Here is a 16,877-nt window from a genome sequence, read left to right as displayed (position 1 = left end):
TCTGGGGGCAGATGGAAACCTTTAAAAATGGATTCCCAATGGAAAACTAGACAATGGCATTCTTTGGCCAATTTCCCTTGCTTTCAGGTCAATGGCAGTGGTTATGATTTATGCCTGGGCTGACAGCCACAGACCCATGGGAGAGGTGTGCTTTTCCCCATCTAGATTCCTGGGATTTATTCATCTTTTTTTTTTTTTTTTTTTTTTTTTTTTTTTTTTTTTTTTTTTTTTTTCTCCTTTGTACCATGGGCTGCTTCACATGCTACTCTCCTCTTTCTGTGCTGTTGCCATGACCAAGAGTATTTTTTCTGTTTTTCCCCAGGGGCACAGGACCATGGTGATGTTTCTGTCCATTCTGTCCAGCTGCATCCTTCCAGGTCCCAGGGGGGCCATGGGGCAATGAGAAATGGTTTGTAACCCACGAGGGAAAGTGGTTTCCAGGGTTTCCCAAGATTTCTCCTTGGTGATGTGGATGCTGCCATGGCTGTTGTCTATTCCATCAGCCCTTAGAGACAAGCAGCCACCATCCACAAGCCCAAAAAGTTTGGGAAAACCACATCCCGTGCACTGATTTTTACTTTATTTAGGGAAAAGAGAAAGGGTTATTGTGTCCCACAAAGGGCATTAGTGAAGACGCTGCCGTATTCAAACAAAATTCTTTTATTGAAAGTGTAATGGAAATTTCTTCATATTGCTTCGATGAAATGAGAGACAGCAGCTGTAGACAAATATGCTTTTTTTATAAACAAATGCAAATGGATAAGGTAAAAATAAAGCATTTTTTTAAAACTTGTACCTTTAAGCAACATAATCACAATATATACACAAAGAAAGCTAAAATAAAGCTATGTTGAAACCAAAGTGTTTCAACCAATACATTAGATAATTACAGATTGTGTCAATAAATACCCAGTTTTTAAACTGTTTAACAGGCAACTTTTTACACAGATACCGAGAAGAAAAAAAAATTATATATTTACAATTCAGTGCCCTGGGGGAAAAAAAAAAAAAGAGAGAAAAAAAATCTTTTTTTTTTCTTTTTTGGCACCAACACAAATAAAAAGAATAAATTATTGAAAAAAAAAATCCACAAAGGCAGGAGTCAATCCCAATCATTCCTTAAAAAAAGTGTGTGTGTATATATATATATATATATATATAAAATACAGGCATATATTTTATATATATAAATATACATATGCAGAGAAACCTAGGAATGTTACAAAATATATTAGTGCCAATAAATACAGAACGCTACCAGACTTCCAACTGTCAGTAATTTTGATGCAGTCTGAAGGATCTACCACCTAGGAGATAACTGAAAGGAGGGGGATTTTTCAGTCTAAAGAAACGACAACGATGACAATGAAAAATAATAATATTAAAAAATAATAATAACAATAACAATAATAATAATAATAATAACAATAGATATATCCAGGAAATCCTCCATCTGCCAGTAGTATTCCTACAGTCGCCCTCCTGCCCTGGGGGCGATGCCTTGCTGGAGGAAGCGATGGAGAGTGGGGTGGTCAGCTCCACTTCCAAGTGGACTGGCTCAATACCAGAGAAGATGTCCAATTAAATAGCAATAATAAGGATTAAAAAAAACCAAAAAAACCAAAAAAACAAAAAAACAAACCCCAAGCAACCCACGCTTCGTACGCCAGAAGTTTCCTAAATTGCCGGCAGGTTTGCAAGTGAGGCACCTGTCAAGGAGCAGGTATCCAAGAGCACCATCCCTGTGGTCGGGGATAGAAACAGTTCAGCCAATAGAAAAATCCTCAAATCCGTGTTTCGGGGTTGTTTCCCTTGTCTGTGTGTCTCTGCACTCCCAGAAGTTCCCTCTGGCTGCTCCCAGGGCAGCAGGGCTGGGACACCAGAACTGTCTCCTCCTCCTGCGCTGGTAATGCCAGGTGAATCACTCCCATCACCAAATTTTCCAAGGGGGAATTTAAAGCCGGTAGGTTTTAAATCCGTTTTGCTTTTTCCATACCACTGGTGTAGGCACTTAGTGTATCACTGATGCACAGATTTTTTTGTCCAGTAACATCTCGTGGCCAAACAGTGTCGTGCTCTCAGACTGTCCTGAAACAGCAAAAGGCCAAGGCAGCCTCCAGGATCCTTCCTAAACACAAAGATTTCTCTCACTCTAAAAACCAAAAGTCTTCAGTTTTCAGCTTGGTCTTCAGATCTTCAAAAAACTGTAATCACAGGATAAATAACCCAATAAACTTCATATCCATCTGTCTTGCTTGAATTCCTCGATTCACCTATATAAAAATATAGTACAATCAGTGTGACCCACTGGATTTTGGAGCTGTGACATCCTTGGTGCTGGGGAGTCCTAAGGAGCACTTCCTGAGGAGCTTGAGCACTGTTGCTGTTTTCTCTCCCAAAGCCCCCACGAGGGCTGCCAAAGTCCTTATGGTTACACCTCCCCACTGTTGCTGACAGTTCCTCTGCATATTCAGGCACCATAACTGATGGGAAAAGATCTCATGGCCAAATCCTCAGAAAAATTAAATAAATTACAAAATAATTTACAAAAAAGGGGTTGGGGTTTGTTTCGAGCCAGTATTAATGTTACTTCTTAAACAGTTGAAGTTTGCTTGCTTTGCTCTCCACAGTGATATCGTGGAGACCAGACACCATTCCCATGTCTACAACAAGGCTGGGAGAAAGCAAGGAATGTTGCATAAACTCTTTCCTTGTCCCTCCCTTCCCACGCCACTTCTGTTCAGCGCTTTTAGAAATGTGAAGTGAAGACCAAACAGCCAACATCATTCAGACTCAGAAAAACCAGGGTCATCTTCTTCTTGAAGACCTTATTGCCCTTCCAGGTCATCGACAAACCACAGTGCTATTCACGTACTACAGGTAGAAAATAAATAAATACAGATATATTATGCAAAAAAATATGATTGTACACATAATACATCTGAGGTATTACCAATTTAAATAAGGTTTCATGCTAGTTCAAGCTTCAGTGGCTAGTTAAATTCTGGAATTTGCAATAAATAGATGAAGAATGATTATGTATATAGTGTATGGATCTTTTCTGTAAACCTCGTCAGATTTAAACGTAAGAGTGTGTTGGGCCCACTCTTACGCAAACCACAAATTTTCACAATAAATACAGCTTCAAAAAGTTGCCTTAAAAAGTTCCTGCAACACTGAAACATTTCTAGAAGGGGCTGTATGGACGACTGGCAACGTTAGCGAGGAGTATTTCTCAACAGGTCTTTTCATATAAAACACAAGGAAATTTTCGTGTGAAAGTCTTTCTCCCTCCCTCCCTTCCCCACCCCATCATGAAAGTTTAGAAATTTTTGCACAAACAGCGAGAGAACTGATTGTAGCTGCAGTATGTCAAAACGTCCACGTTCTATAAAGACCAAAAATAGTTAATTTGCTTAGAAAGTCTTCTGCTGTTGCTGTATTTCCCGCTTTATTTTCGAGTAGCACACCATCCTTTCAGTGAAAGTTTGCCTGTCCAACTGTTTCTCTGTTTTATTTTCAGCATCAGTCCTTGCCCAAGCCAAATGGGTGTTCACACTTTCACTGTCTCCATCAGCGATGACTTGATGGCATCCTCCAAAAGTTGATTGTCTGTGAAAGGGGCCGGGGTTTCAGGGACGGATTCAGACAAACCAATGAGGGACTCCAAGAAACAGGAGCCCTGATCTCCGGCTTGCGGGAAGCCGGGGAAATTAGGCAACTGAAACTGTAACGCTGAGAAGTTATCCAGGTTCTCATACTCCTTTAAGGAGTTGTAAAGGGGTCCCAAGTTATAGTCTGAGAAGGACTGGAAGAAATCCAAAGAATCAGAGGAAAGGCTGAGGTCGGCGTAGCTCTTGGAGCAGGGCTCAGTGGAGGACGAGGCGCAGCAGGACAGCCCATCGCACCTCACGTGGGCCGCGTCCTCCAGCAAACCCCCGCTGTCCTGGTTGGCATTCTCATCCAGGCACTCCGACAGGTGGGACAAGTGGCCGGGGACAGGCTTGGCCTCGCTGTTGTGGTCCTCGATGAAGAAGTCGGTGGGGTGGAAGCAGCCGAGGTCCTCCTGGCCGCGGGCGCTCTCCTCCTCGGCGTCCGAGTCGTTGAAGTGGAGGATGCGCGCCAAGCCGTCGTCGTCCACGTCCGACTGGGATTTGTCCGAGGGGAGGCTCTCGTAGGGCTCCTCCAGGTCCTCGCTGGGGTGGGAGGAGATGGAGGAGTCTGTCATGTCGCTGCTGCAGCTGTTCTCCCCCAGGGCCTCCAGGTCGGGGCTGAACTGGAAGGCAGGCGCCAGCGGCACCGCACGCTCCTCCAAGGAGCCCTTCCCTGCCGTGCATCCCAGCGGCGCGAGCCGCTCCCGGAAAGGGGGCTCAGCCTCTGCCGCCTTCTCGCTGCTCTGCTGCTGCTTCTCCAGCTCCAGCTTCATGATGGTGTGGATGAAATGTGTCTGCACACGGGCCTGGTTGAATTCGATCCTGCCCTCGGTGTTGCCACAGCCGTCCTTGGTGCAGCCGCAGGGGAAGGAGGTGTGATCCATCTGGGAGAAGCAGAGGGGGAGGATTAGGATTGAACCCAGTGGCATAAAACCAAAATTAACTAGTCTGCCCTGAGAAACCAAGTAACAGCTGAAGGGTTTAAAAGAAGGAAGAAAAAAAAATTTAAAAAGACACTCTGCTCTTTTGAAGAGGTCTCATAAAAAGTTGGATTTCAGTACATGTGAAGAAAATTAAAATATTAAAAAAAAACAACAACAAACCAAAAAAACCAAAATACAATGGTCCAAAAAGGAGACATAAGGGGGCAAAAGCGAGGGTTTTTTTATTGCTATTTAATGATCTCACTATCTGATCTGCAGCAGCCACTAGAGGGGGGCTGTGACACACACATGGAGCACCCGTGTGCACGCACCTCCGCCACCCCCAGCCTCCAAACACGGCACTGAGGGAGTGAGCAGTGCCCAGAATAGGGAATGAGGCTCCCCAAATACAGCTGGGCAAAAAATACCCCGAAAAATATAACTCACTACTTGAATACAGAGGGATTATCCCACTGTGCAGGTGGCCTGCACAGCTCACTGTGGGCTGATGCTCAGCTGACACTCCCACGTTTTGCCTGAGAGCGCTGGGATTTGTGATACACACCAAAAGAAAAAAGAATTAAAAATAAAACCTGGGGGAGGGGGAAGAAAGCGCAGCCTCGTGCAAGGAGCAAGGAGCTCCTCCTTGCAGACATTCCCACGTGGCCCACCTCCAACAGGTGATCAAGCAGGTGTGGGTCTCGTGGGGATGTACAGCAGGGACATTCTCACTGCAGGCTCTGGCAGTATAGGGACGGCTGCACATATGATTTGGGAAGAGGACACTTTGGAGCAGCATCTGCCTTGCACCTTGAGGGATGCTCCAAGAGCTTTCCTCACTTCCAAGCACAGGTGGGAGCAGATGGATTTACAGGCTGCCCCAACTTTGCTCATAGTCCCCTGCTCTAACGCACAGCTGGAGCTGCATCATCCCCCTGACCCCTGTGCCCAGGGGTGAGGGCAGCACCTGGCATTTAATGTCCGCCCCAACTTTGCTCACACTCCCCTTGCTCTAAGGCACAGCTGGAGCCCCATGCCCAAGGGTGAAATGTCGGTGCAGTTAACACATCCAATGCCCAAGGGTGAGGGCAGTACCTGGCATTTGATGCCTGCCAAGCTGCAGCTGCAGGTCTCGGGGTCGCAGACCTCGCGGCAGTCACAGCCACAATCCTCCCGGGACAGGCGGATGTTGTGCAGCTCCCTCTTCTCCTCCTTGTCGATTTTCTTCACCCCCACAGCCTTCAGCAGGGCCCGTCGCTTCTTGGCGGGGTAGGGCTGCAGGAAGAAGCCATCCTCCAGGTCCACGTTGCTGACGTCGATGTCGTCGTCGGAGATGTCCTCGATGGTGAGCTGGTTGGCCTCTTCGGACTCCTTCGTGCCGTTCATGGTTAGCTGAGGGCAAAAAGCAGGCAAAGTGTTAGGGGCTTTGAGCCACTGGAACTCCCAGCCGAGGGGAAACAAGAAAGGAAGGACCTCTCCCCTGTGGTGGCCAGCCTCAGGATCAACATTTAAATCAGAGCCCACAGAGAGCCGGCACCTGACTGGGGATATCCTGGGATATCCGGTATCTAAATCAGAAACAAAAGGCTTTGGGAGATGGCAAAAAGAATCTCAAGTGGATCCCAGGATGGAGAGGTACTACCAAAAGAGCAAAAATGTCTTCTCTGTCGTTTCACTTTTCAAAGGTGGAGAAGTAAATGAAAACCCCCACTGGAGCCTGTGTTTTTTGGAGAGCCAAATTGAGAGCTAAGGATTGACACCCCCAAGCCTCAGAGGCTCTTACAAAAACTGGCCAATTAACTAAGGACATCCACCAGCTCCTCATCAACTCAGCCCCATGCTCCTAACTCACCTTCCATTTCAACGCTTCCAACTTCTCCTCTTTTAATTTCTCCTCGAGTTTGCCCCGCCGGACGTTTTCCTGCTCCTTTGAAAACTCTGCCAGCGTGAACTGCCTGGAGGAGCTGTGTTTGCTCACCATGCCCAGGGTACAGCCCCCACGGCTAGGCACGCTCGTGAAGCCCTGGCAGCGTGGGAAGTAAAACACAGTGACCCGGTCAAACTCCACATTGTTCTTCTTTAGCCGCTTGGATTTCTTCAGGATTGACGTGGCTGGAAAGGGGAGAATGGAAAAAAAGGGAAAGCACGAAGTCAGTGCTGCCGTGCTGCAGATGGAATAGAAATATTACGAACAGGCAGGACTTGTGATTATTACTCTCTCAACAGGGACACAACGGGACAAGGCTACATCATTGCTTGGTGGTGTTTTGGGAGCTAACACTTCAGAGGTGGGATGAGGATGGAGAGGGAGCTGAGCCAAGTCCTGCTGCATCAGAGTCACCCATCACATTTCACCCTATGAGGTGGGCTGCAGCTTCTCCTTCCTGCTTGACTTCCCCCAGGAACATCCATTTGCTTATTCTTCATGTGCGGCAGAGCATAACGAACAAGCAACCAGCCATCCTTCACATCTGCCTAAATCCACTCTGCCCCACACTCAGGAGCCCCTGGTCTGCTCCTGGGATGCCAGGGCATTGGCATTCCCAGCGCTTCATGGCTCCAGCTTTCGAGGCAGGGCAGAAAACAGCCCAAATGGCTGCTTTTTTTGGTACTTCCTTTCACCATCCACTGGGAGGAACTCTGAATCTATGGCGTATTCTCAAGAGACTCATTTGAGAGCAGCTGCAAAGATGTTAATCTTTGTGCAGGTGATCCCCGGGTAAACATGGCAATACATGACTCTGGTTTATCTTAAACTGCTGAAACATGCTACACACCACTTACAGCAGAGCCTCTCCAGAGATACCTGGCCCTGCACATCTGCACATGCAAACACAGTCGATGGAGGGGGACTAATTAGTCAGGGCAGGTTCAGAGTCAGTGAGTTTCCACGAGTGTGGCTGGCCAAGAAAGCAAAGCAAGGCACAGCCGTGTGAGTGTGGCAGGAACAAGAGCCTCTACACCCAAATTTGTGGTGAGGAGGTATTTCTGGTCCCATTCTCTGCTGGTGCATGGGTGCCTTGGTTGCCTCCACGGAAGAAAACAACCCAGAAAGGATGGGTGACTGCTGCAGAGCTGGGATCAAGCTCTGCTCTTTGGAAGGCAGAACCACAAGCAGCCTTACAGTGGGACCCAAGGAAAAGACTGCAACAACACAAGCAGCTTGGCTGGTTCGGTGGGCCCCAAAGGCTGTGAAAGTGCAAGACTGGACAGTTAACTGCACCCACATTTCACAGGTCTCACTTGCCAAAATATAGTGTTTCGGTTTCATGTGAAAAAAAAAGAAAAAGAGAAAAAAAGAAGTGTTCACCCAGCTGTGTCAGCAGCTTCTGCTCAATAGCTGGGGGTTCACACTGGGCCCTGCAGTCACTCTGATCATATCTTTGCACTGTGCGTTGCATTTTCACAATAACCTTGACTCAATCTCCTAAAACATGAGCTCTTTATCAGAAGGCAAGTTAACCACCACGATCATCTATCGGCCGAGCTGCTGCACTTTGGCATTTGCTTCTCTCTCCCTGCACCCTCCTCCAAAATTGTTTTCCCATTCCTGACCCTTTTCTGATTGAGCCAGAGAATACAAAAAGTTCATTGTTTTGTCACAAAACCTGGGAAGACAAGCAAGAATGAGACTCTTTATTATTACAAGACTTCTAAAGCCTTTTCAGACCGCTGCGTGTTTGTGTATGTCTGCTAAGTGGACCTTAACTGCTATATACAGTGGGTGTTCAGTATAATTTACTAGGTTGGACTATTTCTCCTCCATGAAGATGTTCCTCTATTGTACTTTTTACTTTTCCCTTCACACGGCAGATAAAGGGCTTTAAAACACTGCCTTCTGTGTGTTTTCCTAAAAGCTCTCAAAACTTACATTGCTGGGAAAACAAAATAGCTTTTATCTGTAGTAGCAGCGGAGGCAATGTCAAACGTGTCATGTTCTTTGGCAAAGTACCCAACTTACGTAGGAAACAAGTTCTGAAATGGTAATTACACTACTGGTTAATCATTTTTTAAAAACAGCATTACGAGCCTTCGCTGTCTGATTAGGGTTTGCCTGTGGAACAGCTTGACAGGGAATTGAGTGTTGGTGGGATGGTCTTGCAGCACAGGCTTGGAGGCACCCACGTGCCTCTGCACACCCATCCTCGGGTTTCTATTCCTGGAAACCTGGACTTCAGCAAAAATATTCCAAAGGAATAATAACTACTGGAAGGAAAGGCTGAGGAAGGCCACTATGAGGAGGCTGGATGATTATAAATCAGTGTCATGACAGGTAGCTGGCACCACAGCCACTTCTACCCATAAAGGTGTGCCTCAAGAGGGTCTCTGTGTGGTGATGACCCACCACCATCCTACAAAAAACCCATGCAGAGGAATGGCTGATCCTGGGAGAGCCAGAGGTACTCACGGGTGAAGCTGGACATTAAGGCAGAGCTGGGCTTGGGCTCTCCATGGGAATTCTCCTCATCAGTGTCCCAGCCTGAGGATGCTGAGGAGGAGAGGGGGGAGCAGGAGGAGGAGGAGCAGTAGGTGCTGTCATCCCCCAGCTCTTCGTACTTCCTTTTCAATACTCCGCTCATGGTGACGCCGTTTTTGTCATATAACTGGAAAACAAAGGAAAAAAAAGCAACATGAAGCCAGGGAAATCCCAGCAGTTTCTGGTGATGAGCAGGACAGCTGTAACCCCCCCAGAAAGGCTTCCCCATCAGATCCCCCTGGCCATGCAGATGTGATTCCCAAAAAGTGCTGCCTCTAAAAGACCTCATCTTACTACTACATTCGCTGTGCACACCTGTGAATTTCTCTCCCCTTTAACAACACTGCAGAAGAAACTACCCCAGACAACAAACTGTCCAGAAACCAATCCAATCAACATAAATGTCATCAAACAGTAAGTATTACATTTTGCTTACTAATTCTTTTATGTTCACTCCTCACCCAGATCGCTTTCTATGCAGTTACAGCTTTAACGTCTTGCTAATTACAAAAATAAGCCAGTTTGCAGAAAACAATCTGTTGGCATGATTTACTTGCTAGAGCCCCCCGGGGAAACAGACTTATTAAATGAAGCACTGAAATACAAATATATCAACTGTGAAGAACAGCCCTTCTCCTCACGGTGCCTTTCATAGTCAGTCCCCCATTCAATAAGCTATTCTTGTTTAGGCTGGGTTATGTATCAAGCATAGAAGCAATTAAAAACAACGTAGCTAATTAAAAACAAAGGAGCTCTGTACTTGCCTAGATTCCTAAATTTCCTGCATGCTTTGCCCCTGCTCATCTTAAAGGAAAAAAAAATAAAAATAAAAGAAAGCCAAAACTAACTGTGTTGCATCTTTTAAACTTTGCTTTCATAAAGTTTATGCAAATTTGGGAGACGGGAAAAAATGCCCACAAAAGCTAAAGACTTTGCCTCCAGTATTTTTGGAGAATGCTCTCAGGCTCAGGGTGGGATTCTTGGGGTGGCCAGGAGTTGGGACTTGATGATCCTTGTAGGTCCCTTCAACTCAGCATATTCTGTGGTTCTAAAGGACATCAGCACCCACCCAACTTGGGATGCTCCTGCACTGATGATGGATCATTCCACCCCTTTTAGACTCTGGCAATACCACCCCAGCCCCCTCTGCTCCTGCAGAAGCCACTCCAGCTTATTTGGGAGCCAGTGAGCCATCTCCAGAGCTGAGAGCCAGGCTGCCTGAGGGGTGACTTGCTCTGATCCCATCCCTCCAGGCTGTAAGGCACAACCACGGTGGGAGGGATGCAGCCCCAGCCCAGGAACTCCTTCCAGAGGAGGGGAGAGCCCCAGCAATGTGGGATGCTAACAGCCACCCCATAATACACAAAAGCTAAAGCATCCCTAGAATTTGGATCATGCTGGGACAGCAGACAGCCCTGGGATGGTGACAGTGCAGGTACAGGGGTGCCAGACACCCAGTCCACATCCCCTCCCACCACACGAAACTTCTCCACAGTCCAAATTCATTCTTTGCAACCCAAACGCTTTCTCACTTGGCTTTGCATGTCTGAAGGTAATTTAAGTCTCTGAAAAAGAAGAAGAAAACCCAAAAAACAAAAAACCTCTGACAAAAACCAAACAAACAAGCCACTAAACCTGCCCTTCTGCCAGACCTGAGGAGGCAGCACAGACACCACACCACTTTCAGAACCTCCCCACGATGGGATTCTCAGTGTCCCGACAGCACAAGCAGTATCACGTTGCAGGACAGGAGCACTCACAGTTCCTTCCATGCCCTGCACCAACCCTCCCTAATTATGTTTACCACCAGCTTCCCAGGAGACAATAGTCACCTAAAAGGTCAGAAAAATCCCTGGATGAAGCACTTCCCTGGCCTGGAGAAGTTAATCATTGGCTGCAAGGCACCCTCACAGGGCCAGTACGTCCTCCTGAACCTGGGGAGAAGTGATCCCTCAGTCCCTCCTCCTCCTCAGCAGACCTGGAGCTGCAGGTGGTTTTGCCACAGAGGGGTTGTTGTTTTTCTGGCCTTAATCCAAAATACATGCAGAGAAGGTGGATTTGGCCACTCTCCAGCCCCAGCAGCACATGTCCTACCCAACACCTGGATTAACCCCTTTCCTGCCTGCTCCATGGCAAAGCTGAGCTCTCAGGCAGCCACAAAACAGCAAATAACAAAACTTTCATTTGTATTATTTTTGTGTACGCATGTGCTTCCTGCTCTCTCTCAAGTTTGCTTTAAGAAACAACCAGGAGCAAAGAAACTCTCCAAATCCATGGCAAGGGTCCAAATCAAAGCCTGAGCTGCAGCCAGAGGTTTGCAGACCCCACTGTCCACCTGGAAGGGGCAAAAACTTTGCCAAAAAAAAAAAAAAAGAAGGAAAAAATTCCCTCATGTGCCTTGCAAGAGCATCAGTTCCTGCTGCAGAGAGAATGCTCCAAAGGACAGTGAGGGATGACAGTGAGAGATGCCACTATAGCCATGGGAGGGTGGAACCAGCTCCCTAAAATGCCTCTAGGACACATGTCCAACAGCAAGTGCCCTCAGAGATGCAATGCTGACCACATCCAAGCCCCGTGGGAGACAACTGAGGGTGCTGGAACAGCCAAGGTCACACTGCCGAGACAGGGATAACTCCCAGGTGCGGACCAAAGATGCTCAGGTCACCTGCCAACCCAATAGTCCACCAGGGACTGCACCACATCCCCCCAAAACCAACCCCAGAGGGAAAGCAGAGTGCTCTCCTCCAGCTGACACAAACACCAAGCCAGAGCCAAAGGCAAGCTGTGCATAAGATGGCGCAATTCTATTTATTTATTTTTTAAATACTATCACCAGCCAGGAGGATGAAAGGAGATGTGTGCAGCTCCCCATCAATGAGAATGAGCCAAATGGATAGGGAAAAAACCCACTTTTGGCACGCTGTCTTCTCCAAGACACCTATTGTTTTGTTAATGCAAAGGAGGTGTTGTGCAAACAGGATTCCCAGCTTAATGGGAAAAAGCTGGTGAACCTGCTGCCCACCAGCCAAAATACAGTAATTTTCTCCTGTTACACCTTACCCCTCATTGCTGATTTATGGCTGTGACGTTTTCCAAGTCAAGTTTTCAAATCCTTCTCAGGAGGGACGTAGTGGAGCTGCACCCATTTGTGTCTGCTTCTACCCTACCCCCAAAACATCCTCCAGATGGGCATTTTACTGTCAAAGCCAGGAGGATCCTCTGCTCCCCTCCTCGCCCTGGCATGTGGAGACAGAATTCACACCAGCAGTTGGATGCTGCCTTTAAAGCCATGTCACTGAGGCCACTGGCCCCTCAGCCAAAAAAGCCCAGAGGCCCATTCAGACACAATGAGGATATTTGAATTGCAGTAATTTTGCAAGGAGCCTTGAACCCACAGCAGTGTCTTACAAGTAAGTCCCAAAAATGTCCACAGCAGCATGGAAAAAGTAAATATCTGTATCTGAGTTTGCCATTGCAAATCTCTGCAGGCACCACCGAGTGCAGGATTTTACCACCTTCTCCTTCTCTCTCTCTCTCTTTTTTTTTTTTTTTTTTTTTTTTTTTTTTTTTTTTTTTTTTTTTTTTTTTACATAACCTGAAATAAAATAATCCTATCTTCCTTTCAGTTGCCAAAAAAGACATTCTGTTCTTGGCTAAGACTTCTTACTCATCTATTTTACTGAAAACAGCTTTTGGAACAAGTACATAATGCAATGGATCAAACCCGCAGGAATTCCTCTCTGGCACCAGAACTCCCACTATCCTGGGAATACTTTCTAACAAATATTTAGCCCAGATGTGCATTCCTTTCTTTCTCTCTCCCTCCTTTTTTTTTTTTTTTTTTTTTTTAAAGCATTAAAGTTTGGGTGGGAGGAATGGGGGGAGCAGTATAGTTGGGGGGAAGGGAATCCAATCTGCAAAGTCCCATTTCTGGCACCCAGCAAGTTGCAGGGTAAAGCCCTAATACACTGGAATGCAAGGAATTAATGTTTTAACTATCCTCCTCTTGGACGACGTCTCAACAGTAAATATTTCGAGTAATTTAGATTTAAGAAGGTTTGGCATTTGTTTAGCCAAGTGCAGAGGAAGGCAACTAAAAAACCCTACCAGTGTCCAGTCTCCAGGAGACTGCACAAAGAGGCATCATGGCTTTGGGCAGAATCATGAGAAGATGTTTCGGTGTTGTATTTTGGGGCTGGGGATGTGCTTTGAAGCGTCAGGCGATCGCAGCAGTGCAAGCAAAGCAAAGGAAACTCCTCGCAGTGAGTCCAGCAGCTGCCTTTGCTCGTGCCACAATTCCCATGGTATCACAAGGAGAACACCCAGGAGCAAGAATATTTCAAGTTTTGGTCGGTGGGAGGATCCTAAAGAATGGAAGGATCCCGAATTCGTGCATGAGTTATTGAAGCAAAGTTTATTTTTCCAAGCGGTTTAGCGAACACCAAGAAAACAACAATCCCCCCCAAGACTCAGCGCAGTGCACTAAAAGTATTTGTTTCCCAGTGACTTTTTGAGCTGGTTTGCTGGCTTTAAAGCCCAGGAAGACAAACTGGATTTATTCCAGCACACCGGGACGAGGGTTGGGGCACTGGGAGCGAGTTCAGGACTGTGCTGAGCCGTGAGTCAGAGCGGCTCCCGCTCCCTCCCCCAGAGCCGCAGTGGCTGTGCAGGTCTAGCAGGAGTAAATATTAGTTTAAAAAACACCACCGCATATTTTAGGCAGGTATGGCTCCAAAAGGCAGCTCTCGGAGTTGCTGGGGTTGGTGTTTGTTTGCACGCTGCCGTTTATTGCGGGCAAAGTGGTCTTGCTGTGAGAATCACCGAGAAGCGCTGCGGAGCTGAGCTATCCCCGAAACCTGCCGTCTAAAAGCACCGCTGATCCCAGTGACACCGCCGGGTTATTTAATAATCGTCACACTATCAGCACTGATTCATTGCTCGATCACGTAACTATTTTAATTCTTCGCGTATTTACTTAAGTGGTTTGCCCTGTGTCGCCGTCACAGCCTGCCGATGACAACACTTCCCAATTTCGGGGCTGACTGGAGCCAAGCGGAGCGGGATCATCCCACCAGGACCCTCCAGGGGGACAGTCCCACGCGTGTTCCCAGCCACATAAAGCTGTGCTTTCCAGTTCAGACCAGATTATTTTCACCCAGCTGGGTCTAAGGTTTCATAACCTTGCTCCGGTTAAAAATAGCCTCTGCCTACTATGCAACAGCAAAACCCAAAGTACATCGTGCTGCGGAGTGGGAGCATGAATCAGTCCGTAGCACCACGAGTTTATGCTCCTGTCAGAGACTGAACAGGCAAAATGCCTTCCCCGGAAAGAGCAGCAGAAGTGTTTACTCCATCTCCTAATTTTTGGAAGGCCACAAAGGAAAAAAAATTATAAAATAAATTAAAAAAAAAAAAAAAGGCTTGTCAGATTTTTCTACTCTTACGTCTTGCTGACAGCTTGAAAGGTAAATAAGAAATTTTAGCAAATACATTAAAGGTTATCTGACACGGCCCAAAATGAAAGGAGGTTCAAACGTACTCGGCGCAGGTTGTGCTGTAACAAACAGGAAAACAGCGAAGTGTGCTTTGTCTAGGAAAATCCTCTATTTGATCACACCTCATGAATAATTCACACCAGGTTTCCACATTTGTCCTCCTGTAGGTACACGCTGTGCGTTACCTTCCCTGCTATATATACGCACGCATTTCCTGTGCTGAATTATTAAAGCCCTTGCCGGGAGCTGCGGAGTCTCTCCGGGAGGAGAACAAACCCAACCATCCTGAAAATAACCCCACCTCCCCCACACCTTGACGGGCTACATCTGCAAACTGCTCAGCAGAGGACCATTCAAATAAATTTTCATGGGAAAAAAAAAATAAAATGAAGTCATAAAATAAAACGGTAATTGGTGATCAATTCATGCTAAATGGCAAGACTTAACCCGGCAGCGCTGGGTTAAGGGTTGGACTCGGGGATCTTAGAGGACTTCTCGAGCCTGAAGGATTCTCTCATTCTGTGACTTGGAGGGTTGTAAAGGGCCGTGAGGGCTTTCTCTCCATCCATCCATCCATCCCACCCAGGCGTTGGCACTCCAGGCGTTAGTAAGGCTGAGCTGCTTTAGGAAAGGGCTGTCCCCGTGTGTCAGCCTCTTCCTACAGCGACATTATGTAACTCGGAGGTGACAGACACTTTTGAGGATGCCGGAGGTAAGGGAGAGAGCGGGGGGGCGCATAAAAAAAATTATAAAAACCTAATTATAAAAACCTGAGAAAACTTAGTAACTGGGGGCGGGGAGACGGGGTATCCTTTTTTTTTTTTTTTAAGGTTTTTTTTTTTTTTTTAGCATTTTTTTTTTCAGGTGGGCTGTAAAAGCCGCGATGTTTCATTGCGGGAGGCGGGGGGTGTGTGGGGGGTGCCCCGCTCCGTCTGTCCGCCCGTCGGTCCCTCCGTGCGCCCGTCGGTAGGTGTTGCTGTAGCGACGGGAAAGCATCCCCAGCCGGGCGGATTTGGGGAAGAGCGAGCCGGCAAGGCTCCCCCCGCCCCCCCAAAACCTTTCTCTCAACATCAAAAAATTGAAACCGCGGCCGCGGGGATGGAGCAGAGCCTGGAATTAAGCGGGGCGAGGGGTGAGAGAGCAACTCTACGCTACTCCTAACAAATATTATAAAGGTGTTCCGCGGTCTGAACAGCACAGCCGATGGCAAAGTGCGGGAGGGGCGGCTCGGGGGCGCAGCAAACCCCCATCCCTTCCCCCAGGGAACGCCGTCCCGCTGCCCCCGGCGGGTCCCGGAGCCTCCCGGCGGCTCAGCCGCAGCCTCAGCGCCGCCGGGCTCCGCTCGCCCGCGGGCAGGAGCAGCGCGGCCAGACGGCGCCGGGGCGGCGCGACCGCCGGGAACGGGCGGCGGGGCACCGGCAGCGAGCCCCGGCCGGCGGGACGGCTCCGAGCCCGCTCCCGGCAGCCCAGCCCCGCGCCGGGCAGGCACCGAGCCCACCCCGCGGTCGCAGCCCCCGGTGGTGCGAAAGGCGAGCCTCCCCCTCGCCCCGCACGCCGTGCCCCCATCCCCATCCCGGCGCCTCTGCCCGCGGCGCTCCCTACCTGCGGCGGCGGCGGTGTCGGCGCGGCGGCTCCGGCTGCAGCGGCGGTGCCTGGCGCGGCGCCTCCCGCTCCGCTGCCGGGGCCGGGCCGGGCTGCGCCGCCCCGCGCTGCCCTTTTCCGTCAGTGGAAAACTCCGGGCTCTGACGCAGGCGGTGACAGGAGCGGGGCCGGCCGGCCCGCCCGGCTTCCTGCCCCCGCCGGGCGGGGCGCTGAGTCAGGAGCGGCGGGAGGCACCGCCCCGCATCTCCCCGCACCGCCCCGCACCGCTCCGGACCGCCCCGCACCGCTCCGGACCGCCCCGCATCCCCCCGCATCTCCCCGCACCGCTCCACATCTCCCCGCATCTCCCCGCACCGCCCCGCACCCCTCCGAACCACCCCGCACCGCTCCGGACCGCCCCACATCTCCCCGCATCTCCCCGCACCGCTGCGGGTCCCACGGCCGCGCTGTGTCCCACGAGGAGTTGGGGAGGGACAGGGACAGGTTGGACCCCAAAGTGGGTCTGAGTACCACAGAGGGCTGAGGACTCCAAAATGGATTTGGGTCCCATGGGGGAGCTGTGTCCCACTAGGAGCTGGGGAGCCATAGGGACAGTGTGGACCCCAAAGTGGTCTGAGAACCACAGAGGGACAGGGACCCCAAAATGGCTTTGAGTCCTAAAGAGAAGTATCTAGAGTACAAGGGCTTAGGAAGCCACAGGTACTGCTTGGACCCCTGAGTCGTCATG

At 48.9% G+C, this 16,877-nt stretch overlaps 1 protein-coding gene across 1 annotated transcript; it reads right to left on the bottom strand.

Moving 5' to 3' along the window:
- Nucleotides 1-221: 221 nt before the first annotated feature.
- Nucleotides 222-16,264, bottom strand: CSRNP1 (cysteine and serine rich nuclear protein 1). Its single transcript, XM_066314064.1, has 5 exons — nucleotides 16,151-16,264; nucleotides 8,985-9,180; nucleotides 6,429-6,688; nucleotides 5,672-5,968; nucleotides 222-4,537 (listed from the first exon to the last, which is right to left on the bottom strand). Exons 2-5 carry the CDS (start codon nucleotides 9,154-9,156, stop codon nucleotides 3,554-3,556), a joined length of 1,713 nt encoding a protein of 570 aa, XP_066170161.1. The 5' UTR covers nucleotides 9,157-9,180; nucleotides 16,151-16,264; the 3' UTR covers nucleotides 222-3,553.
- Nucleotides 16,265-16,877: the final 613 nt, after the last annotated feature.

This window comes from Sylvia atricapilla, chromosome 1, assembly GCF_009819655.1.
Source record: "Sylvia atricapilla isolate bSylAtr1 chromosome 1, bSylAtr1.pri, whole genome shotgun sequence".
NCBI classification, from domain to species: Eukaryota; Metazoa; Chordata; class Aves; order Passeriformes; family Sylviidae; genus Sylvia; species Sylvia atricapilla.
The sequence above is the reverse complement of the archived record's forward strand: the minus strand, read 5'-3'. Positions and strand labels throughout refer to the sequence as shown.

What these genes read in the sequence shown, in the direction of transcription:
- CSRNP1 (XM_066314064.1), bottom strand. Translation starts at nt 9,156, where the DNA reads ATGAGCGGAGTATTGAAAAGGAAGTACGAAGAGCTGGGGGATGACAGC. An exon ending in CTTAATGTCCAGCTTCACCC is followed by an intron (nt 6,689 to 8,984) that starts GTGAGTACCTCT and finishes TCCCCTTTCCAG; the next exon opens with CCACGTCAATCCTGAAGAAA. An exon ending in TGGAAGCGTTGAAATGGAAG is followed by an intron (nt 5,969 to 6,428) that starts GTGAGTTAGGAG and finishes TTTTGCCCTCAG; the next exon opens with CTAACCATGAACGGCACGAA.